General features: G+C 42.7%; 5 protein-coding genes across 6 annotated transcripts in view; 3 read left to right on the top strand and 2 right to left on the bottom strand.

Annotated features, from left to right (window-relative positions):
• Positions 1–22: 22 nt before the first annotated feature.
• The window catches only part of LOC119554291 (neurobeachin-like protein 1), a 34,113-nt gene continuing 10,474 nt past the window's right edge, over positions 23–23,661 (bottom strand). For both annotated transcript variants that reach the window (XM_037865148.1, XM_037865149.1), the window contains 12 exons: positions 22,365–22,672; positions 8,125–8,268; positions 7,671–8,058; positions 7,437–7,605; positions 7,241–7,365; positions 6,871–7,178; positions 6,532–6,812; positions 6,121–6,472; positions 5,596–6,061; positions 5,418–5,532; positions 2,292–2,469; positions 23–1,514 (listed from right to left, as the gene is read on the bottom strand). In XM_037865148.1, coding sequence (XP_037721076.1) covers positions 1,349–1,514; positions 2,292–2,469; positions 5,418–5,532; positions 5,596–6,061; positions 6,121–6,472; positions 6,532–6,812; positions 6,871–7,178; positions 7,241–7,365; positions 7,437–7,605; positions 7,671–8,058; positions 8,125–8,268; positions 22,365–22,672 — 3,000 coding nt within the window. In that variant the 3' untranslated portion in view covers positions 23–1,348. The remainder of the gene's footprint in view (positions 1,515–2,291; positions 2,470–5,417; positions 5,533–5,595; positions 6,062–6,120; positions 6,473–6,531; positions 6,813–6,870; positions 7,179–7,240; positions 7,366–7,436; positions 7,606–7,670; positions 8,059–8,124; positions 8,269–22,364; positions 22,673–23,661) is intronic.
• On the bottom strand, positions 8,488–9,652 carry LOC119554293 (cuticle protein 21). The gene is made up of 2 exons (XM_037865152.1): positions 9,493–9,652; positions 8,488–9,417 (listed from the first exon to the last, which is right to left on the bottom strand). The coding sequence occupies exons 1-2, from the start codon at positions 9,505–9,507 to the stop codon at positions 8,629–8,631; spliced, it is 804 nt and encodes a 267-aa protein (XP_037721080.1). The 5' UTR covers positions 9,508–9,652; the 3' UTR covers positions 8,488–8,628.
• LOC119554668 (larval cuticle protein A2B) lies at positions 11,268–13,011 on the top strand. Its single transcript, XM_037865669.1, has 3 exons — positions 11,268–11,274; positions 12,335–12,393; positions 12,457–13,011. Exons 1-3 carry the CDS (start codon positions 11,268–11,270, stop codon positions 13,009–13,011), a joined length of 621 nt encoding a protein of 206 aa, XP_037721597.1.
• LOC119554296 (larval cuticle protein A3A) lies at positions 14,439–15,037 on the top strand. Its single transcript, XM_037865156.1, has 2 exons — positions 14,439–14,488; positions 14,570–15,037. The coding sequence occupies exons 1-2, from the start codon at positions 14,474–14,476 to the stop codon at positions 14,915–14,917; spliced, it is 363 nt and encodes a 120-aa protein (XP_037721084.1). The 5' UTR covers positions 14,439–14,473; the 3' UTR covers positions 14,918–15,037.
• Positions 17,394–19,203, top strand: LOC119554295 (larval cuticle protein A2B). The gene is made up of 2 exons (XM_037865155.1): positions 17,394–17,717; positions 18,342–19,203. The coding sequence occupies exons 1-2, from the start codon at positions 17,508–17,510 to the stop codon at positions 18,729–18,731; spliced, it is 600 nt and encodes a 199-aa protein (XP_037721083.1). The 5' UTR covers positions 17,394–17,507; the 3' UTR covers positions 18,732–19,203.

Here is a 23,661-nt window from a genome sequence, read left to right as displayed (position 1 = left end):
TCAATGGGGCATACACATTTACTGTGGTTTTTATCATCACTTTATTGACAGATCTACAAACTACGGATAGTCACAGTATCTACATAAACTCGTACAGTTACGTACATACATTGAACGGGGAAAACAGTTTTACGATATTACGCGATACGATCTTAACAACAAATAACGAACTCGATCCCGGAGGACCTTTACGTACACAGATGATATACTATATTGCTGGAGTAAGATATTGATAGCTTGTTCTGTTACAGCTGCCCAGGACTTCAGAGCGTGGGCTAATCTCAAGTCCCGATTGTGCGAAAGTTTTCGTCTTTTTATATGCAATTACAATTCGTTCGTAAAATATATACTCAATTCACCTTTGATATTGTCGCATGTCTTTGGAAATTCAGATTTTAGAGTCTGCCGGGGTTTTCACAATCAAAGGTTTCGGGAATGGTTATGGTATTATAAAGAATCGGATTCGATTCGGTATCTTTTGTTCTGGCACTGGTATTGTCTACTGTGTGTCTAAGTGTGTGGATCTGTGTGGACGGACTGTAATCGTGCGGTGATAATACTTTCAATTGGAAATGCTCTGTTAATGATTGGATACCATGTGATCCGAGTGTGCGTACTTAATGGGACGAAGATCTCTGGGCTCTATTTTTGGTTGTGTCTGCAGGCGAAAAGGGGGCGCAACGCAAGTGTTTCTCTTGATCTGCCAAGCAGCTGGATGCCGTCGATCTGCCGCTGTTGCCGGGCGCTATTTTTTAGTCTTTTCGGGGGTTTTTTTTACGCTTTTTTTGGGCCAATTTGAAAGTCGCTGGTGAGTCAGTGAGTAGTGGTTGCCAAGTGCGTCGACAACCAGTTTCCACCAACAGGCCATTCTCCTCCTCCTCAACTACCGCCTCATTGGCCAAGAGATATCTCGGAATGATTGATGATTTATTCAGATTTTTGTCAACTGATGCAAAGCGTGCCATCGATCATTTCTGCGGACCAGGATAGAGGATCGTCCACTGCGACAGGTGTACAAGCACATTTTTGATAGGAAAATACTGCTGAGTTGGCATGGAAATTCTTCGATTGCAATCGTTCGACTTTGCTGAATATCTTTAAACACATTTGTCAACATTCTGGGAATTTTTTGTTGGTCAAAGGCTTTGCTTTTGGCACGTCACGTAGCATGAGAAACGACACAAAATATAAATCATGACAAATCACAAGACACAAGAACTAAAACTAGGGTGGGCTAAGAGCAGAGGAAAGAAACACGGGTACACGGTTACAAAACTTATGCTAGGCGGGGGGTAAAATTCGGGAATTCATTGAGTCCAATGTCCAGCAGATCAGCTCCTGCTGAACCTTACACATTGAGCACGGAATGCTTCTTGTTGCCGCCGGAGGGCAGCTGCACGGCGATCACCGCCAGGCGACCATCTCGCAGGGGAGCCAGGATGTGGGTGTTGCCCGGAGTGACCACCACCGTCTGGATGGGCACGTGCAGCGGAATGTCGAAAACGGGCTTCAAGCTGGAAAAGAAATAATAAAATGGAATAAGTAAGGTCGAATAACTTAAAAAGATGATATGTGCATAAAATATTTTAATTAAAATTATTACATTGTAAAATGTTATTTTCGAAGTAAATATTTGTAAAACAGAATTTAGGATTAAGATGATAATTCGAAAAAATATTTGGAACACAGAAACCCAACCTTCTTAAAAGTAAACAAAAAATTGTAAAATTTTTTTTACAAAGTTAAAATTAATTGTAAAATATTTAAATTAATTTTAAGGAGCTGTTTTAAACTTAAAACAGCTGATTACTTCCTATTATTTTAGGAAAGTAGCATAAAACAAAACATTTTTAAAGCCGCTTTTTAGTCTTCAGGTTAAATTTATAGTAGGTGCTTAACTCTTACTTTCCAAGTGATTTTTATATGAGCTGTTTTTAATTTAAAACAGCTATTCACTTCCCTTTATTTAAGGATAGTAGCGAGAAACCTAAAATTTTTAAGACCGTTTTATCAATCTCAGGTTAAACCAAAAGTATGTTTTTAACTCTAACTTTCTGTGATTTTCTTAGGAGCTGTTTTTCATTATAACAGCTGTTTACTTCTCTTTAATATAGGAAAGTGGCCAGAAACCTAACATTTTTAAGACCTTTTTCTCATCCTACGTTTAAATAAATATTAGGTTTTTAACTCTAACTTTCCATGTGATTTTTAGGTTATAGCATACTTTTAGTTCAGCAAGAGGAGGAGAAAGCGGGCGTTAGATCCCAACATTTTTAATAGACATTTCTTACCCGTGTAGCCTGCTCATGGTGATGTCGCCGGCATCATCGGCCACCACCAGATAGTCGGAGGCACTGGCCAGACCCGTCACCCTGCCAGAAACATACTTGGAGCCCAGACTACAGCCATTAATGCTGTAAACGTGCACCGAGTGCGAGGTGTCATCCAGAGCGCTAAAGGCGATGTGACCTGTGGATAAGGGATAATAAAAAGACATCAAATAACTTGGTTTTATAATCTTAAACATTCTTCGATCGTATCGCATTCAGAATTTCAGAATGTGGGGCAGGGCGTAGTGGCGGCGATTTACGCAGTAAAAATGCCATCATTATGCTATTGGACGAGGCCCGGCCCACTCGGGTCTGCTGATAACCTGACACATCGCATAAAGACATTATCACATGGCGACATACTACATCCAAGCGATGCGTAGTTGCTCTTATCTTCACAAGTATCTGTATTATGTGGCGACCATAGCCACAGCTATAGAGCTAAATAGAGCTGTATCTGTATCTGTATGCCAATGCCACCCGGCGAAACTCGTTCAGAAGGAAGAGCCACTAAATACCCTAGATTGGATCTGAATGAACTTCCTAATATGACCCGACCACGCGCACAGAAATAACTAGTAATAACCGTGTCTGTTTGGTTTCGGTTTTGGCCAATCTTACAGTTCATTCAAAAAAAGATCCCAAAACTCTCACAGACACACATCATATATCTTGATCTTTATTGGGGGCCTCTTTGGTTGAAATTTACTACAACTATTTCATAAATTTTGTGCTGCGTCTTAGGAATTGAAAAATGAATGAATCGCCGAGGCAGATATAGGATGGCATGGGGGGATGGTCAGGAGAATGGGGCGATCGGTTGGTCGTGTGACTGGGTGACGTGCGATTCGTTCGCGGGGCTCGTTCGCCCCACCGATTCCGATTTGATTCCATTAACGACGTTGGGTTAATGCCAGAGAACCGAGTGTCGCATGGGTTGGAATATAAACATACATATATGTATGGTATGTGTGCCTGAGAGTTCGTTGAGAGCTGATAGTCAATCAATGGACGGGATCGGGTCTTCATTAGCGGCTATGTAATTGATTGGGGCCCGACAAGAACGCAATTAAGTGCCCATCATTGCCCTGGAAAATGAACTGGATTGACGTTTTTCGATTCGGTTTCAATATTTCTGAACCGTTGACTGCCGGATGTTGCGAATTTATAATCAGAAGTGAGTATTAATTCACTCGATAAGCGAACGGCTGCATGCGGCCAATGCACAGTACATATAGCCGGCTATAAATTCTGGTTTTCCTTTGGTGCGAAGGAAGGGGTCTGTCTACATATGTATATATATATATATACTTATATATGGCGGTGGTATATCAGTTACCAAAAGGCCAAGCTGATTGCCCGAAAATCGAGTGGCTTAGCGAATCTATATGGCTGCATATTTAAAGAACTCGATATGCAAGCTGGCGCCATCGATTGACGTATTTCGTTCTGAGAATGCAAAGCCAACGGAATTCGAGGCTTATTTATTCGCATTATCACAAGACCAATATTGTATAACAAACAAAAATGAAAGTTAAGTGCAGGCAGCAAAATTATTTTAATTTTAAGAACGTGGAATTGCGAGTAATGGAAGCACTGAACTTTTTTAAAATTTTAAAACAGGTTTTGCTGTCATATTGTATTAACCCAGAAAGGTTGGAAATTTTTATTACAATTTACAAAAAATGATCTGATTTTGTATATATTCTTCAAACAACAGTCTCATTCTTACAGTTAAAAACAAAATGGAAATTTTAGGATTGCTTACTTAATATCAAATTTATTTTCCTAGCCTATAATAACCAATAAACGTTTAATCTCTTTATACAAAGAGCTCAATTAGCGCAAATTGAAAAACTCTCTAACGAACTCGAGCCAAGCGTTAAGTGATTTATGAAATCTTTTCCACAAATCATCGCCTTTATAGGCCAATAATCACGAGTATGTTAATTACGCCAATGTATCATAGTCGTAACATAATCGTATATATATTGATTTAGGTCGGTACAAGTGCGCAATTATGATATTCCGTTATCGGGCACGTACCATCGGTGATAGTTTTTTGTGCAAAAAATCGAAAAAACCCTGATTTTTAAATTATAGACACCTTGACAGTGTTGCTATGAGGAACGTTGGGGAATTCCAAAGCGGCACACCATTTTTCGGTGTGGGTCGACCAAACGGACAAAGTCTTAACCTTGCTGGGGTTCGTAAACTTTACGATCTTTACGATTTTTAAACATGCTTTAATTTGGATTAATGCCCTGTCATCCCAGCGTTGCACTGCCGAGCGATAAGATATGGCGGGCAGTGCAGGGGACAAAGTCGGACGATTTCCAACATCATAATGATCTTAATAGCCCGGCGGAGGGGCGACGCACATGGCCACACACAATCACGTGATACTCGTCGCCTCACTTATGTGGCAATTGGCGATAGGAGGGCTGATTAAATTGTTTGATTGCCCCTCTTCAAACATAATGGGAGTGCTACGCAGTAGCACGTGAGTTTTCCACCGGCGCAGCGGAAGATTAGGGGCACCATGAGTGGGCAGGAAATAGAGCTGATTTTCTCAGGTTATCAGCCAGGTGGTCTTATGAGTCAACCATGCGGTTCCATTTTTCATTGGTTCAATCAATTAAAAGTTAGCCCCTTGACCAGGCTCATATCAGAGTACTTCACTGACTTAATTGAGACTTTTGAGGCAGTCAAAACCTTTTAAATTGATTAGATTTTTTCGGAAATAGCCCTGATGTATGTATTGAGGTATTAAATCATTATTTTTTTTTTATAAATATAAATGGAACCCACTTGGAATTGTATCATAGACTGGTAGACTGGTAAGTAGCAATTGAAATGATAAAGTTGAAGGCTGGCCCAGTGCCATTAGTCAGTAATTCTTTATCAAAAGGCTAAGTACTTTTTCGAAAACGCCCAAATACCTTCTATAAACTCTAGGGATTTTCCAATAATTATATCTAGCATAAATTTGTGGTATACTTTTGGGCCTCGTTAACAGTGACTCTCAAACTATATGCAGTGAGTTGAAAAAAAATTCTGAAAGTATAATAATAACTAGAAACTTACCATGATAGGAAAGGGTTACAAAGGAGATTTGCACACAGGACTCAGTGCATCCAATGGGCTTTAGGGTCCTGACAAATTGACCCTCCTGCAGGGTATACACATTTACGGTTCCATCCTAAAATGCATGGAAACAACATTATACATTTATGCACCTCTAGGACTATCCATTGATTCTCACAAGGGATCCAGAGACCACCAGATCTAGCTCCGTGTAGATGGCCACACTGGAGATGGCATCGTCGTGGCCATAGAGCACCGTCAAGGGCTTGGGAGAGTAGCTATTCTGGGTATTCAGCTGAGTGATGGCCTGCAGGTGCGACTGACCCGTCAGCGCGTGCACTGGAATGTTGCTGGTGGATCCACCACCACCTTGCTGATTCGATTGGATGCTCCACACAATACAGGTGCAGTCACGGGATCCGGTGACCAAATACGAGCCGCAATTGTCCAGCGCTATGCAGGTGATGATGTCCAGGTGGCGGGTCACCGAGGCCACCGCCTTGCCCTTGTTCAGATTATACACCCTCAAGGAATTATCCCAGATTCCGCCGGCGTACAGCAGCTTGCCATCCGTGCTCACGGCAAAGAGCTGCGAGTGCGGCGGCTGCGAGGAGTGGAAGGGTCCAAAGACACGCTTGCGGTTCCTTTAAAGAAATGTTAATATATAGGATTTGTTTATGTAATGTGTGAAGACAACACCTACTTTATATTGGCTGTGGTGGCATCGATTTCCAGCAGGAATCCCTGATCCTTGTCAAACGAAAGCCATGAATTGCAGCCCAGTATGGTAGACTTGGACACGCTGACTAGAACATCGGGACTCAGCTGGAGGAACGATCTCGGAGGACTGCGCGGCGGACTCAGGTACACGATGGGATCCTTTGGCGTGGATAGTTCGCAATAGTACTGCACCACCTTGTCAAGGAACTGGGTGAGATCCGGCCTTCGAAGCTCAGCACGTACGAGCTTGAGAGCTGTCTCATCTTGAGTAAGGCGACGTGGATGCGGCTCCCGTAGCAACTGCGAGGGCACCTGGCCAAAGTTGTTGATCATGCCTAGATAGAATTATGTAAGTTATGATTATAGGTTTTATAAACTTTTGATATAAACGCACCCTCAACTGCCTCCCGTTCTACAGGATTGGTGATCTTGTCCAGATCCACAGCACCTTCATAAGAGCAATAGTAGAAAACGTTCAGAGCCTCGGCAGCCTTGGGTCCCTTCTGCTTATAGCCAAAGATCAGGTCGATCCAATGGTGCAGGTGTTGGCTAACATACTCCGACTCCAAGGCCCTTCGGTGAATGGCTATGAATTCCTCCGGAGTGGTGGCCCAGGCGGGCAGAATGACATCGTCCACCTTTTCTTTGGTGATTTGCAGGTGGCCCAAATCGAATCTGTATGAAAAAAATATCATTAAAGTGATTTCATTTGAGTGGACTAAAAACCCCCTACTTGTTCATGTTTTTGAGGAACTCGGGAAAGTAGAAGAACTCGGGTATCAGCTCCTTAACATCGTTAGGATTGTCCATTAGCAGCTTCCATGTCTGAGGTATCGAGTGGAATTGTCGATCGGCCACATCAAAGCGGCCGCTCTGCAACTCAATGTGCAGTGAGGTAAATGGTTCCACGCGGAGCAAATAGTGGAGCACGCCCGCCGAGTTGGAGTAGTGGGTTCCGTAGTGGAACTTGGGTATGGCACCAGAGGGATCCTCGAAATTGTCGTATTTGCCACGCACCTCGGCCTCGTTTTTGGGGTTTATCTGTGGGGTAATAGGGTATTCTATCAAGGATTTAATCATATAAAATCGAAGATAGAGCTTACACATCCAATGGGTTTGGATAGGTCACGGAATGATTTGGGATCTGTTAGGTCCAGCACATCACTGGTGTAGTCAGCCAGGATCCAGGGGAAGACGGGGTATTGACTCAGATCGTTGTAGGATCGACCTAAGGATGTACAAAAAATATATTTAAATTTAGAATATAATAATAAGAAATATTAGGAGGTATTTTCTTACCTGCGATAGTGTTCAGGTACATCAAGTATTCAAAATTAGAAATCTCACGATTGATCCACCTCTGGGTGAGGCCCGAGGCCCTCAGCAGTTCAGCCGGAGATCTTCCCGAGCCATAGAGAATGTTTGGCAGCGGCAGACCCACGATTTTTGTGAAGACTTTATTTCGAGTCTGGAAATAACCAACCAATTTATTATCCTTACTTCTTATCAAGCTGTTTGTTAGGATAAACCCACCTTTGTTGTAAAGTTAAGGAAGTAGCTGGTCTGATCCACCAGGAAGATCTCGAGAGCACTCCTGCGCAGATTGTATTTCCTCAGATGAACCTCTCGTATCTTATTGGTGGAGAACCTGAAGTCGTATTTGGATCCATCATCCGTGGGTGGACTTAGATCCACAAAGGTGAACACGCTCTGGTTGACCTCGATGCGGCCTTTCACTTTGGTCATCAGTGTGATCAGTTCACAATCCTGCGACATGACTAGTTTCTCCAGAGCCACATCCTGTTGAGCCTGCGTGTCGATCAACTGACGCAGCTCCTCCTCCAACTGAGAACTCTCATCATCCGCCAGGAAATCGCGCACCACTGCATTCTTAATGGTGGAGTCGAATTCGGAGATTTCTCTGTGGTTAATAAATTAGTAAGAATATACATTTAGTGAGTTTTGGTTTAGGATTGGTTGGTCTTACTTGGGATCATAAGCACTGGTTGCATTATCACGCAGATTGGCGGCATTCTCATGTTTATTTGGATATAATTGAGGTTCCAACTTCAGACGCATTCGCGCCACGTTCTCATGGGGCGATAGCTTCCAGAACTCCTCCTCCAGATCCCTAAAAAGAAAACGAGAAATATAACTTATAAGAAAGTTTCTTATGGATCAATCTTTATACCATAACTCTATATCAAGATTCTAAAGCCATACAAACACTTCAAATTGTAGTAAATGCAGCAAAGAAAAAAAAAAAGAAAAAAAAATAATTCAAAATAATTTTCTTTAAGAAACCAAACCCCATGTAAATTTAAAAAGTAAATAAAATACTTTGTTTTGTTTTCAGAATTTCTTTAATTTTGGGTTTTGCGATGAAAGTTATTTTAGAGCTCGACAATGAATAATCGAATATGTACAGATGAAAGTCCTTTGTCGAATTGCGGTCAATCCTTCCTTTGCGACTCCTTCTCCCTAATACTCCTTAGGCAACGATGGGAGCGGCCAAAGTCTTGGCGAACACTGGGGCAACTGGGGCAGCAGCCACCACTGGGGCCACGGGAGCGGCCACGGTCTTGGCCAGAACTGGAGCCACTGGGGCAGCAGCCACGGGCACATCCTTCTGCACCACTGCGTTGAATCCGTTGATGGAGTCGGCGTAGTAGCTGACAATGCGACGGGAACCATCGGGCTCGATCAGGGAGTAGGATCCACGCACAACATCACCATCACGGGTCTCCTCCTGGGTCTTGGAGTCACCGGTCAGCGTGTCCTGGACATCGTAGGCGTACGTGTACTGTGGGTGGGCATCCACGATCTCGGTGGCAAGGGGAGCAGCAACTGGAGCAGCCAGGGGAGCGGCAACGGGGGCAACTGGGGCGGCCAGAGGTGCGGCCACGGGGGCAACTGGAGCAGCCAGAGGAGCGGCAACTGGGGCAGCCAGACGAGCAGCAACTGGGGCAACTGGGGCAGCCAGAGGAGCAGCAACTGGGGCAGCAAAGCGAGCACCAAATGGAGCAGCAAATGGAGCAGCGTAGGGTCCAGCGGCGAATGGAGCCGCGGCGTAGGTCTTGGCCACCAGAGGAGCAGGTCCAGCAACCAGAGGAGCGTTGTATCCCAGGGGAGCCGAGTAGCCCAGAGGAGCGGAGTACGCAGCCGGGGCGAAGTAGGGAGCAGGTCCCAGGGGGGCGGAGTAGGCCAGAGGAGCACCCAGAGGAGCCCCAACCAGACCAGCCTGAGCCGAGAGGGCCATCGAGGAGAGGACTGCAACAACCTGCAAGAAGATCGGTGGAATTCCGTGTTAGTCTCCTGATCTGAAGGGTCCACCAAACACACCATTATCACTCACCGTCAGAGGATTCATTGTAAGGTTTGGGTGGGGTTTAGTGCGATTGTCACCGTCGGTTATCGAAAATGAACTGACATACCTTTGACAAAAAGAGCAGCACTTTTATACCCAGATGCGTTCGCGAAATTTGCATGCGTCGCTCAGTGGAGGGAACTGCGTACCAATTGCGTATGGTAGGTATTGTCCCATTGTCTCCCTGCCCCTCGGATCATCTATCCACCACCTTTTGGGGCCTCTTCCTACCCAGCATTTGGCTGCCAGTGTGTCTGAACTTTTTGATCCAAATTCGCAGCACGTACTCCAATTTTCAGACGTCTTGGTATTGGCTACACCAAGTTTTCATTTTTATTTGCCACTGTTTTTGCCTTGTTCGGCGATCGAAAGTGAATGCGATTTGATTATATTTCGGAGCAGTAGTTTTCGGTAATTGTCATGCAGGTTCCATCCAATGGCAATGCTTTTAATTTTCCTCTTACACCAAAAACACGCGAGGCTCATAATTGAGATACTATGATGATCACGGGTTGACAAGGGTTCACACTTTGGGTCTTAACATTATTATAAGGTCTTTTGGGAGAAAAGGTACCTTATTTTTAATGTATCCTTTTTATATTGATTGATTGGGTTGGCCTTATAATAAATTGGAAAGTTTTTTTCACTTATTGGGTATCAATTACAAATGCTAATGAGCTACCCTTTATACATAATAAGCTTGTTTCTCCAAAGGGGTTTTCGCTTCACTTAACCAGTTAAAACTGGGTCAATTTGACCCAGGAATACCGATAAGGTAGTAAGCTATATAATAACAATATGATGATAAGACTTTAAATGGTTATTCTTCATATTGGTAAGATCCTTTAAAAAATTATGATACAATCTCATTTAATCTAGTTTCTATAGATGTTTAATGTATACTTTACATAGTATGATTACTTCTTTCCTTAATATATTGCTTTTCCCAACAAATAGTCAACTAAAATCTCCAATCTTTGGTATTGGCTCAACTCATTGGTTGATTAAAGATTCCCCATCGATTCCGTGCTGTAACTGGTGGCTGGTTTCGAGTTCGTGACTCTTTTCCAAAATGCAACCAACGACCTTGCGACTTGTTGGCTGCGGATTCACCTCGGAGAGCCCCAGAGAGACCCGGAGAAAAATAGAGAGAGTTTCCAAAACTTGGCAGCAGATTATTCATCGGGTTACTAACGGTTTTCAACGTAGATCGTTGCCACCGGAAACCAGCATGGATATATGGATAGTCGTCCAATCTGGCCAAATGCGAATGGAATGCTCCACTGCCATTTATGCAGTTCCTTACCCAATCATTCGATTCTCTGCTCTGAGATGCGAATTCATTAAAAGTGGATGAAATACTGTCCACCGCCACTTAGCTGCCAATTGTGGGCAAGGTCGCCGTGGTTAAAGCTTCCATATGCCATTTTGGCCCGATCGGGGCAATTACGGTGGCTAAGTGACCGGGCTGTGAAATGTGGGCGCTGGTTCGGCTGGTTCAGGTGGAAATATAAGATCGTTTGGGCGAGGGGATAATGCGTGTGCGAGTGCGTAATTGCGCCTGCGCACCGCCCATTCCCTCCCCCAAACCATCCATCGAGACTTGCCATTTTAGTTTTCTAATTAAACGAGTGCCGAGCAAACGATTGATCTTTTTCACATACTCTATCAGTGGGATAGTTCACTTTGAATGTTTTGGTTACCTAGAAAACATTATTCATACGCCACGTAAGCCCAAAGAAATTCGCTTGCATTTAGGCAACATGGCGTGTGAGTAATAAGCATAACTATATAAGCATAACGATATCGACGGCATTCAAATTTGTTATTCAATTATTATGGTATTTTGGTTAAACTCTTTCACAAAATTAATGAATGTAACTATATTCAAATGTATGTAGGTTTCATTTGTAGATTATAATAAAGGCCTATTCGTGTTTGGTTCGTATCTTATGCCTTAGCTCTTTAATATTTAATCAAAAAATTTAGAAAAAAAAGTTTTTTAGGTAAAATAAATATTTATAATTAAGAATAAGGAGGGCTGCTTTCTTATTTAACAAGTTAATCAGTAGATTCTAAGTATTTTAACTCCTTAAATAATAAAGAGTCCTGAAATATTGCATATATTTTTCAGAATGTTTTGTTTTGGAAACATATGGTAAAATTGTAATGATAAACAACAGAACATATTATTCTTTTTTATAACCATTCATAAATGGTCCTTCTTAGTCCTTAGGGATTTTTTTTTTAGATAGGGGTACTTCTGTTCCTTAACCTAATTTACTAAATGATCCCAAAGGTCCTGGCTTTTAGCTTTTCCGGTGAGGGTACCCATACCCACCCAAAATCTATCCCCCTGCTCTTGTGGCAACTGCAACTGTCTCAACATGAGGCAGCTATTACATCAGACAAAGTTCGGCTGGAGAACCTGAGAATGTGCCGAAAAACGGCGAAAAAACGAAACCAGATTGGTCAGCGGAAAACGAGTCTGGTGCTGGTGGAAATATCTTGGTATCTTTGAGAGGCGCTCTTGAACGGACTCAATTGGTTTGCGTGGTGAGTGGTATGCCACTGCAGCAGCTATTCCATTGAGAAAACCAAGCACTCATGATGAAATCCGCACCAGAAACACGAAATCCACCATCAGCGATGGGGTCTGGGGTGCAAGATCGAGATCGAGATCGGGCAGTCACCAAATGAGACGCAATTGTCACTCTACCCATTAGATTGTCCAGTTTGTTTTTTTGGTCCATAGCTGCCGCCAGTTGGCGAATATAAAACTGAAGAGCTGGCGGAAAATGCATCTCACATTCGAGCTGAGTTCTCCCAGTGCAGACACCTCCAAAACAGAGCTCCCTCATTCGCACATCCTTCGCCATGTTCGCCCAGGTGAGTTTCCCGAAAGGATTGGGATCTTAAGTTGGCTCTACTGATCAGGGAATTCCCCACCAGACTCTGTTCTTTTTGGGACTGATCCTGTCCGCCGTGGTGGCCATTCCCATTGATCCCTACGGACTGTCTTCACCCGGCCTCACCTATGCTGCCCCCAAATTGCTAGCTGCTCCTGCCATTTCCTATGCTGCTCCCAAGCTCCTGGCTGGTCCGGCCATCTCGTATGCCGCTCCTGCCATCTCCTATGCCCCCAAGGTCCTGGCTGCTCCCGTCGCCGTGGCCAAGGTGGCCGTGGCCGAGCCCTACGATCCCAATCCGCAGTATAGCTTCTCGTACGGAGTAACCGACCACCACACTGGGGATTCCAAGCAGCAGGAGGAGACTCTGGTCAATGGCGTCGTCCACGGTAGCTACTCCCTGGCCGAACCCGATGGCACCATCCGCAAGGTAACCTACACCGCCGACAAGGTCAATGGATTCAATGCCGTGGTGGAGAAGAAGGGCGTGGCCGCGGTGGCCATTGCCAAGCCAGCTCTTGCCGTCGCCGCCGTTCCAGCCATCACCAAGATTGGATACGCCTCGGCGCCTGGCCTGAGTCTGGGTGGCTACCACTAAGGGGGATCATCTCCAGAAGCACCCATGAGCGATGACAAACTCTCTGGCCTAGTTTTTAGGACCACGTTGTTAAATAGTTATAATGTTAATTATCACCACTGTACACACTTGATTAACCCACACTTCTGTCAGTCAAAACCCGAAACTCAAATACGTGCGTGCTGTTGCCCCCCGCTTTTGACCCACATTCCCCATTTCCAATGGGACGATCAGACGATTGGACACCATGTCACCGATACACCACAGACTACGTTTAGGGATACCGTTCTGGGGATCTGGGGAACGGCTATCGGCCACTTAGCGAATTAGTATCTGCATTTACTGAATAAAAAGTTTCGGTACAAAAAAAACTTTTGATATTTTATTTATGGTGGAGGATCTTTACTACTTTTGTCAGAGATTTTCCAACGTTATCCCGAAAACTGGGACTCTTACAATATTTGTTAAATATTTGGGTTATAATCAATTTAACTTTACAATACCTGCTGTAAGTAAATGGTATCAAAGAATCTTAAAAGAAAAATTTTCAAGTTATTATCTGAATTCTCTATAAAGATGGTATTTAGGAGAAATAAAAACAAGAAAGGAAGTTAGCTTCGGCGAGCCGAAGCTTATATACCCTTGCAGCTATATTTATTAAATTTAAAAACACAAAAAATTATATTCCCAATAGTATAAGATAATATGTCAAAAAACACCGAAGCTATAATTAGGAGTTAGGAGTTAGGAGTTTATATGCTAAAAAACACCAAAGATATAATTTTTTTTCATTTTTTTGTCCGATTATTCCTATGGGAGCTATAAGATATAGTTGTCCGATCCGGCTGGTTCCGACTTATATACTACCTGCAAAAGATATAAGACTTTTGGGAAAGTTTCAGCCCGATAGCTTTAAAACTGAGAGACTAGTTTGCGTAGAAACGGACGGACAGACGGACAGACGGACATGGCTAGATCGACTCGTCTAGTCATGCTGATCAAGAATTTATATACTTTATGGGGTCGGAAACGTCTCCTTCACTGCGTTGCAAACTTCTGACTGAAATCAATATACCCTCTGCAAGGGTATAAATATGCTCCATATTTCCCAGCTAAGCCGTGAGTTACATTGGGGTAGGTATAGAGCTTAACTCTAAGAGCTACAGATCTGAAATTCCAATCACGTAGTGCCAACTATATTTACGGTTATCACAATTCATATTGTAGGCGCTTAAGTGGAGGGGAGAATTGTGCAAGTTGGGCTCTATTTGTTGGCACGTCCATTGGGGAAACCTTTTGCAGGGGACCAGGCACAAAAATGGGCCATTACGTCAGCGAATGGAATCGTTTTTGGCAGCGGTTGCCACACGACGCATGTCTCCGCGGGAATTGGGAGGCCCTTTATAACCCCGGTCCAATGGCAAACCAAGACAGTTCCAACAGCACCACCGAAACCACCAGTTATCCAACAGTAAATCTAGTCATGGCCCTGATCAAGGTGAGTTGGGGGAATCCCTGACAAGGAATATGATTGAAATGATATTTTGATCAAAGAATAATAATCGATCTATCTTATTAGATCACCCTAATCTGCTGCGCTCTGATCGCTGCCATCGAGTGCGGCCTGCTCCCTGCTGCCGTTCCACTGGGAGTTCCCCTGAACACCGAAGTGGATCCACATCCGCAGTACGCCTTTGCCTATAATGTCCAGGATGCAATCACCGGTGACAGCAAGAGCCAGCAGGAGGTGAGGGATGGAGATGTGGTCAAGGGATCCTACTCCGTGGTGGATGCCGATGGATCTCTGCGCACCGTCTTCTACACCGCCGATCCCATCAATGGTTTCAATGCGGTGGTGCAGCGGGGACCAGTTCCAGTGGCTGCTCGTCCTCTGGTGGCTCCAGTGGGTGCCCCTCTTTTGGGCTAGATCCTCAATCTTCTAGAGCCTTAAACACTTGGAACCTAGCTTTTATATAACTTATTGTCTGCTCCTTAGTCCGTTGTAAACTCATAAATCATTTAATAATAAAGTCAGTAAGCCAAAGAATATTTAAAATATTTAGGAAAATCTTATAGGCATATGGTCGATGAATAACGAAACTTGTTCAGTGGCTAAACTTTTAGTTTTACACTCTAGTAAAATCAAAAACGAGTTTACACCTATCCATTTTATTAATTAGTGAGTTGAGCATGCAAGCTCAAGGCCTCAATTTTATACTAGCTTAGTTAATGATAATGAACTAAATTACAAGTAGTGCAAAATAACAAGATTCTGAGTGAGTACACTTTCAAGAGCAAAATATGCGTGTCATTAAGATGCATAGTATGTAATTTTGAACTTGAAAATCAGTATCTTAACCGTTAATTATATCATAACTTGGTCTAAAAGGCAACGTGTTCAGTGGAACTAATTACCTTGTGGACTTATTCGTGACTTCACATCGTGTTAAAACTGTTTTGTAATCTAAAATGTAACAACAGCACCAGGAAAAGACCAATCCCCCAAAGAAAGCTGACCCATATCACAGGCCATTTTGCACTTACATAAGAAACCAATCTTAAATGGCTATCTCCCCCCAGCTGTCCCACGCCCAAAGAACTCTTCCACTCCAAATAAATACATTCACTCGCTGGCCCAACACGCACTCAAATTATTCAATAGCTTAATTGAAAGTAAAAAATCGGCACGAGATGCAATTTTTGGATTACGCAAACCCCAACCCGAGCATGTCCATACATGTTGCTGCCGGCGCCGACTGCAGCAGTAAACGGTGCAGCGGTAACTGCAGCGGTAACTGCAACTGCAACTGCAGCAGCGACTGCAACGCCTAACAAGCGGCGGTACGCGTTGAAAATTAGTGATAATGGGCAAAATTGTCCCAATGGCAACAGAGCGGCGAAACAGAACAAAATCCATACACTCAGAACAAAATTCTGAGTGATTTGCTCAGAGGTTTTATACTAGAACACTGGCAGAACGTCAGCGAAGCAGCAGCAGAATCATTTCCAATCCCACAGGCCTCTGCTGGCAACCACTGTTTTATATGCTTTATATGGAACTAGACGTTTTTAACCAATTTAAAACAATCCAAAATTAAAATATTTTAGTTAATTAATTGAAATATATATAAATATATATATGATATATTTAGCTTACTGATATTTCATAGTCAGAAACCTTTAAAATTATTTGAAATCATTAAACACATTTGAAAAAGATTTAGTTTTGTAGTGTTGGGTATACCAATTTTGACTTAACTAGATTTTAAGAACCAATTTTAAACTCAAAAAATGTCGTTCTATATTTAAGAACATTTTAAACTCAGATTTTGATTTAACTAGATTTTAAGAACCAATTCAACTTGATTCAAGCACAATGAGTACATTTGGAAATCAAAATAAGTCGTTCTATTTTCAAGAATATTTTTAAATCAGATTAGAACCTCAGAATTCTCTCTGTGTATATTTAATGATCTAAAATTAGATTTGCTTTTAGAATTTACCCAAATATGTAAGTATTTTATTTCATACCTCTAATGTTTTAAAATCATTACGAATTTAACAAAATATAAGTTCATTAAAAAGGTTACTCCGTAAGTAAGATAAAGTCATCGTTGCTTGAAGACAAAACCTTTTAAATTCAAGAATTTACATTAGAACTATCATATTTTTTTTGCCAGTGTATTGAATGCGTCTGGCGCAGATTTTTGGGTGGGCGCGGCTTAGAGCGCTGCCAGCCAGTTTCGAAGGCTGTGCCCCAAACACACCTTTCAACAATCGACTGCTGGGTGCGTGTGCAGCTTCGCCCCGATCTGGTGGCCATAAAGCCGAGACATGGGCCATGGAGCATGGGACATGGGACATGGAGCTTGGGACATGGGAGGTACTGGTGCTCATGCAGTGCACCACACACCTGATCCGCCCGGCCACCCGGTCTGGGCCCAAAAAATTCGCTTTCGAATTGAACTTTTTTGTCACGACGACGACGACGACGACGGAGCAAATCAGCCGGCGTGGGACCAGTTTGCTTTGGTCCGGCACAGTCCTCCCAAACTCCCAGACATGCGTGAACTGCAGAGCACCTCCACGTCCACCTCCTCCTCCGCCTTTACCTCCGGCTCCTCCTGAACAGCCCCTTCTGATTGCCATGGGCAGCGAAAAATGAATTATTTTATATTTGTCGCGATCGATGCAAGTATTTCGCATAGACATATAGCCACATAGATGCAGACTCCACACGCATGCGCACTTTTTAGTTGTTTATTATTTTGTGTGTCTTGTTGCGCTTTTTGCATAAATATCTGGTGGCAGGCGGCGGCGGAGGCTGTGGCGGATTTTTGGGCTCGCGTCTATGGGAGGCCTATAAAAAGCAATTGTCGTGCGGCCACAGAACCACAGATCGAGTTCATTTGTCAGTCGAGCAGCAGCAGCAGCAGTTCTCCAGCCATCCAGTTATCCAGTTCTTCAGTTCTTCAGCTCTTCAGTTCTCCATCTGAATCCAAAGCAAGCAATCCAGAATGGCACAGAGACTGATCCTCGTCCTGAGCGCCCTGGTGGCGGTGTCCTCCGCCGTGGTGGTTCCCGGTCCCGGACTGGCCCTGCCCGGCTACCCGGCGTATCCCTCGTATCCGGCGCTGGCCAAGGTGGCTGCTCCTCTGGTGGCCAAGGTGGCGGGTCCGGAGCCCTACGATCCCAATCCCCAGTACACCTTCAGCTACGACGTTCATGTGAGTCAGAGTCATACGAAAATATTATTTCTTACAGTTCTTAACTCATTAGTCACCTCATAAAAATCAATGCCAAATCAAAAATCTGCTTTAGAAATCAATTGGCTTTGTGAGTAACTGGTATGCAAATTGTAACGTTTGACAGACATTTTTATGAAGTGTTTATTGGAGCTTAGAACTATTAAATCTGAACATATAGACAAGTTTGATATTACTAGTACTGTGTTAAGGCACTCATTTTAAAATGATTGATCTTTTATCAAGACTATCCTGATTTTTCATATCAAGTTTAACATTTTTAAAAAGTTCTGGTTATTTTGTTATATGTTAAAGATTTAGGATTATAAAAAGAAAGGAGTAAAATGGTTCTTTCAAAAAATTGTTTACTAGGGAGAAACAAAATACCTTTTTCTAATCAAAATCATATTTTCGTGCTCGTAGACAGTTTCTTTGGAAAATTATTTTTTTTAATTTTTTAAAAGGAACACAAATTATATATTATATAAATTATAGTTACAAAATGATTTTCTTCCTTCAAAAGTGTGGTTTTTTAAGATATTTTCTTAAGACCTTGTTTATAAGGAATACAAAATATTCTTGCTTATAAAAATTCTTTTCCCCCAGGATGGATCCACTGGCGATGTGAAGAGCCAGCAGGAGACCCGCAGCGGAGATGTGGTGCAGGGCGCCTATTCCCTGATCGAGGCCGATGGAACCCGCCGTATTGTGGAGTACACCGCCGATCCCGTGCACGGATTCAACGCAGTGGTGCGCCGCGAGGGAGCCGTGGTGAAGGCGGTGGCTCCGGTGGCCAAGGTTCTGGCCCCGGCTCCGCTGCTCCACGCCGCTCCTCTGGTGGCCAAGCTGCCCGCCTATGGTCCTGCTCTGGGCCACGCCTATGGACCAGCTCTGGCCCATGGATACGGTCCTGCCTTGGCACCCGCCTACGGACCTGCTCTGCCCAAGCTGGCCCTGCCCGCTCTGCCCGCCCTCTCGCCCCTGGGCTACCACTAAGTCACGGGGAATCCCAACCGGATTAATGTGCCACCCCTCGAATATTGCCGACCTCTTGCCGCTCCCGAATAATGGACACATCGCGACCAACTTCTCCTGCCACGTGGCCTCCAGTTAGTAGAAGGTGGGCCACGGGCCGATCGTAGTCGATAGTAGTTGTAGTATTAGTTGAAATGAAAGCGAAATATCGAAATATGTACATACGAATTCACGGACAGCGGTTTCGGGGACTCCAAACTTTTGGGTCCCCATCCAATGTCCCCTCATCTACACTCACACATTCTCGACGCCTTTCATTTATGTTTCTTGTCTTTTTAATCTTAAGGCTGTTTGACCGCGATAAAAACTCTTTAATCCCCAACTTACAATCCCCGTTTCAATTCTTATTTAATCCGAGCCTGTGCACTCGAGTAAAACTCGCAGAATAAGAAACGAGATTGCAATAAACGAACCGAAGCTATGCAAATGGAAATTTATGGAGTTTTCTTTTGGGAAGGGGAAAAAGTACGGAAAAAAAAGAAAATATTTTATACAAAATTGAACGGGAAAATTTTAACTGGGACAACAAAAAAGCACTTATATCATCAAACTCCTGTGTCTAAAAATTGTTTACTGCTGTAAAAATGTTAAAAACGTAAAGTTATTACAGACATTTGTACAGAATTATACAAAAATTCCATTACGTGCAATAGAATTAAAAGATTAATTGAAATATACATCAAGGCCTATTATTTATTAAACGTCTGATTTTATGTGAAATCGATACAAAAAAGCAAACAGTTTTTTACAATATCTCTTAATCAATCAAATATTGATGAAAATCTGGCTTAAAAATAAAACGATTTAACATAAAGTTCGACGTCTATTAATGATGATTTAATATAGAACATTTTATGAATATTTTATGGGAGTTTTAATTGCTTATAATTATGAAATAAATAATGCATGTGGTTAAAGAAAACAACACGTAATACAAGAAACCCTGTTATTAAAAATCATTTTTTAAGCATTAAACACCTCAATGTTTACACAATTAATATGGTGCTATATGTTCATGGGTAATAAAAAAAATTAAATAAATCTGTTTGCAGAGTTTGTAAATATAATAATGGTTAAAAGCAGCTATTGAATACTATTACAATTATTCAAATTACATTTAATTCTCAAACATCGAATGCTAATCGGTGTTATTAGAACCAAAAAGGCAAAAGTCAGTGGCTCGTAGGCCTTTTGCTTGGCCAGCACATGTAATCCATGTTAATTTTGGGCCATGTAGTGGACTTTTCTGTGAGTGGTTCGACCTTAGAACAGAACAAGCCCCACCTGAGCGGGTCACCATGGCTACTGGCTGCAGTTGGTGGTGCAGTGGAGCCCCGGCTAATCGCTCAAGGCCCGGGCCACGCACCTCACAAAACTGCGTAATTCGAGCGTCAATGCAAAGTGGTCTAAATGAGATTTATGGGCTCAGTTGGACTGGAGAACACAGCGCTGCAATCCGATGGCCAATCGATCCAATCGATCCGATCGAGTAATTGGCAACCGGCCACCGGGCACAATGGAAAACTGGAAATTTGATTGCCATTCGCCGCGCCCCAATCAATTGCTTTGGATGGGGATAATTCGATCGGGCCTATCCGGCCAGTCCAACCGATCCGTCCGAGAACTGACCTCCATCCAGTGGACCCCACCTCTCGTCTGCACATCATCTGCGTGGAGCGAGCGCCTTCAAATATGTGCATATTTGTTTATGTAAAAATTTATGGATCGCATAATGGGTTTTCGTTACATTTGCACTTGCATAATACATGCGACGGTGCTTTGTTGCATTCGACATTAAACGCTTTTGATGATTTAATAAAATTAAATTGAAATGTTAATAGCGACACGGCATGGGCGGGAAAGTGGAGGGGCCGAACCGAAAGACATGGGCGAAAGCGTAAGACAATAGGCGAGCTGCAGCTCCAAAACAGCAGGTGTTACAATGGGCCCAGAAAGCCAGGAAGGGGGTTATAAAACGAATGAAAGCATTGCGGAAATGTGAAGAACCCTTTCTCATTTGCTCCTAATGGATTGACCCTATATCAAAACAGTTCCTAAAATATTTGTACTTAATATATAAGAAAAGTTTCTTTTAAGATTCTTAATACATATGTTTATTTATTTATTGTACTCTGTTACCAAAAGTTTAAAACTTAAGGTACAGGGAGGAATCGGCCATAGTTGTTAATATGTACATATGTACATATGTACTTGATATACATATAAGAAAAGATTGTTTATTACTAAAGGTACTTATAAAGGTTCCCATTAAATACTTTCTTATTTATAAGGCGATTAAATCAACTTAACACCATTAAAATGTTTTATTAAAGCGGGGAAATTAAATAAAATCTGTAGAAAATTTAAAAATAGACATGTAAAAATAAAGCTATAAATATCTTATTAAAAATGCACAGACTAGTCCCAACCAATATGATAATCTCAAAATCTCACCACTAATCTCTGGCAGATGAATAAATTTAAAAAAGATTTGGTTTATCATAATGGATCGGATTATCACCGATTTGTGGCATTGCTTTGACGGATTTCACCCATTGTGGCAGTGGAACTCGGGCATTCACAACCTACTAATCGTATTGTGGTTACCACCAGTCGAGAGTGTTGATGATCATGATGACTCGTCGGCTGGGGGACTTGTGGACTCGATGGTCTGCCCCTGTTGGCGTCGCTGCAGACTTTAATGATTGAGAGGGATTTGTTTGCATTTCGCAGTGAAATTAACGCAAAGCGCGGCGGCTTCTGGCCATGTTTGAGTCTTCGAGTGGTTTAGCGGTGTTTGGAAGCACGAGTGTGTGCCTCCAGGTGATTAAGTGATCACGCACACATGCAATACTGGTAATATGAGTATAACCGAGTATAACCGTGCACGCTGGCACGCTCGATTACAATTGTCGCTTCGAATGCGAGGCGGGCAATTAAAATGCTGAATTTCGCGTCATTTCATAATGGAATAGGGGCGGGCCCGGTGACGTTTACAGAGAGAAAAAGTTCGTAAGATTATGTTACAAACTTGTAAACGTTTTTAGTTTCTAAGTTTGAAAATATTAAACCCTTATTATAAATCAAGAACTCTGTCTTTTCTGAAAGGTGACCCACACCTTATATTATCTCTACTATATCTTCGTATATACCTATAACTAAACAAAATACTTAGACAAAAGATAAGGCTTAAAGTAACAACAAATATTTATTTAAATCTTTTCATAATGAATAGGCTTTCCATGTAAAACCAATACGATAATTTGTACCCCTAAGTTTTGAATATGTCCCTTATGTCCTCATAAACACAACCTCAAAAGACAGACAAGGCCATCTATTCTTTGTGCTATATCTTAATACTGTGGTTATAACACATCTGTAACTTTTTTGTAGTATCTCTAAATCAAAATTCATTTAAGATATCTTTACTGTTTGTGTTTTAATTTTCAATTCATTATTTTTGATTTAACCACAGATAATGTTACCATTTTTTTAATAATGCTCTGAATGTTTGAAATGAAACTCGAACTCTTTTAAAATGGGATTATGTTTTCTTCCCGTGTAAACATAAATAGATGTGCTTGAAAGACTCACCCGGTATACCAGGGTCCGCGGGGGCCGTACAAGAAACGCTTGGCGGTCTTCCACCGCTTCCGTATGTGGCTGTCGACGGTCTTGTGGTGCAGTGCAGCCGCCTGCAGTCGCTGCATCTCCTCCACCTGGCGCACCTTCCACGGCATGTAGATCTTCTGCTGGAAGAGGCGCCGGTTCTCCGCCTGATTGGTGGCCCGCTGCTTGGAGGCCGCCTTGCAGGCCTCGTAGCATTCCGCCCAGAATCGATTGATCGGCTCCCACAGATGCAGCTCGATGTCGCGCTGGTAGCGATCGTACATGGGCTTCACCTGAAAGTGTGAGAAATTCGAGATCAGTACACAACAAGAAATTAGTTACAACTTATTATTAAAATAAATGAACAAGCTAAAGCTTAGGTAGTTATAAGTATTTAATGTAGTATCTTTAATATTCCTCTTCTCGATACCAGAACTCTTAAATTATATAATATTGTTGATGATATCTTACAAATTTGTTATATAGGTATAGCTACATTGAGTTAAAAATCCTTTGCCACCCATAATTTTTGACCTATTTTATTAAGATCATCGATATTTATAAGATTGTTTCATCCCTAGAATACTATCAAAAGGTCCTATTTGATATCGGATCAATAAAATCAAGTGCAAGTGTGATATTTTCTTTCAGTCTGCAAATCGTGATGGAGATCAGGACTGACGTTTATGGCAGCTTGGATTTGTTTTCGCTTTCATTCGATTCGGGGGCAGTCTTCGTGCGTGTTCGAGTTCCATCTGCTGGCGGAGCGATCTGGTGGAGTCCACGTCCAAGTCACGTCCGGTCAGGTTCAAGTTCAATGTGCATATAGCCGCGGGCACAGGAAGCACTCGATTGCAGTTGTGCAAACCAGTTAGACGCGCTCCTCGCTAGCCGTTTGTTTGGGGTTCGGGGGTTTATTTAACGCCCGATCTTTGCCAGTTATCTAGCGTATCCAGGAGGCATCCGCATTGCCATGGTGCAGGCAACACGATGGGAGGTTCTTTGCATAATCCACCATCGCCTCCAGCGAACGATCCACCGATCCACCGATCCAAGGCACTGGGCACACACACGAATTAAATATATAAATTAAAACGAAAACAAAAGAGCAGAGCAAAATATTTCTGGTAAAATCTCTGCCAGGTGGGTGCATCGGCAGCGACGCCGCTTTGTCATTCGACTGGTTCCAGCTGCGCCTCTTCGAGCCACAAAACCAGACCACTTTCTTGGCGCTCAGCTCAGTTGCCGAAAGAAAGTCCGACGAGTCGTGACCGACCGGGAG

Source organism: Drosophila subpulchrella, chromosome 3L, assembly GCF_014743375.2.
Source record: "Drosophila subpulchrella strain 33 F10 #4 breed RU33 chromosome 3L, RU_Dsub_v1.1 Primary Assembly, whole genome shotgun sequence".
NCBI lineage: Eukaryota > Metazoa > Arthropoda > Insecta > Diptera > Drosophilidae > Drosophila > Drosophila subpulchrella.
Note: the sequence above shows the minus strand (reverse complement) of the source record. Positions and strands in the feature narration are given on the sequence as shown.

Bases quoted from the DNA above. Each gene is read 5' to 3' on its own strand.
- LOC119554668 (XM_037865669.1), top strand. The intron at 12,394-12,456 runs GTGAGTTTCCCG...ATTCCCCACCAG, and splicing joins CCTTCGCCATGTTCGCCCAG to ACTCTGTTCTTTTTGGGACT.
- LOC119554295 (XM_037865155.1), top strand. From the start codon at position 17,508: ATGGCACAGAGACTGATCCTCGTCCTGAGCGCCCTGGTGGCGGTGTCC. The intron at 17,718-18,341 runs GTGAGTCAGAGT...CTTTTCCCCCAG, and splicing joins CCTTCAGCTACGACGTTCAT to GATGGATCCACTGGCGATGT.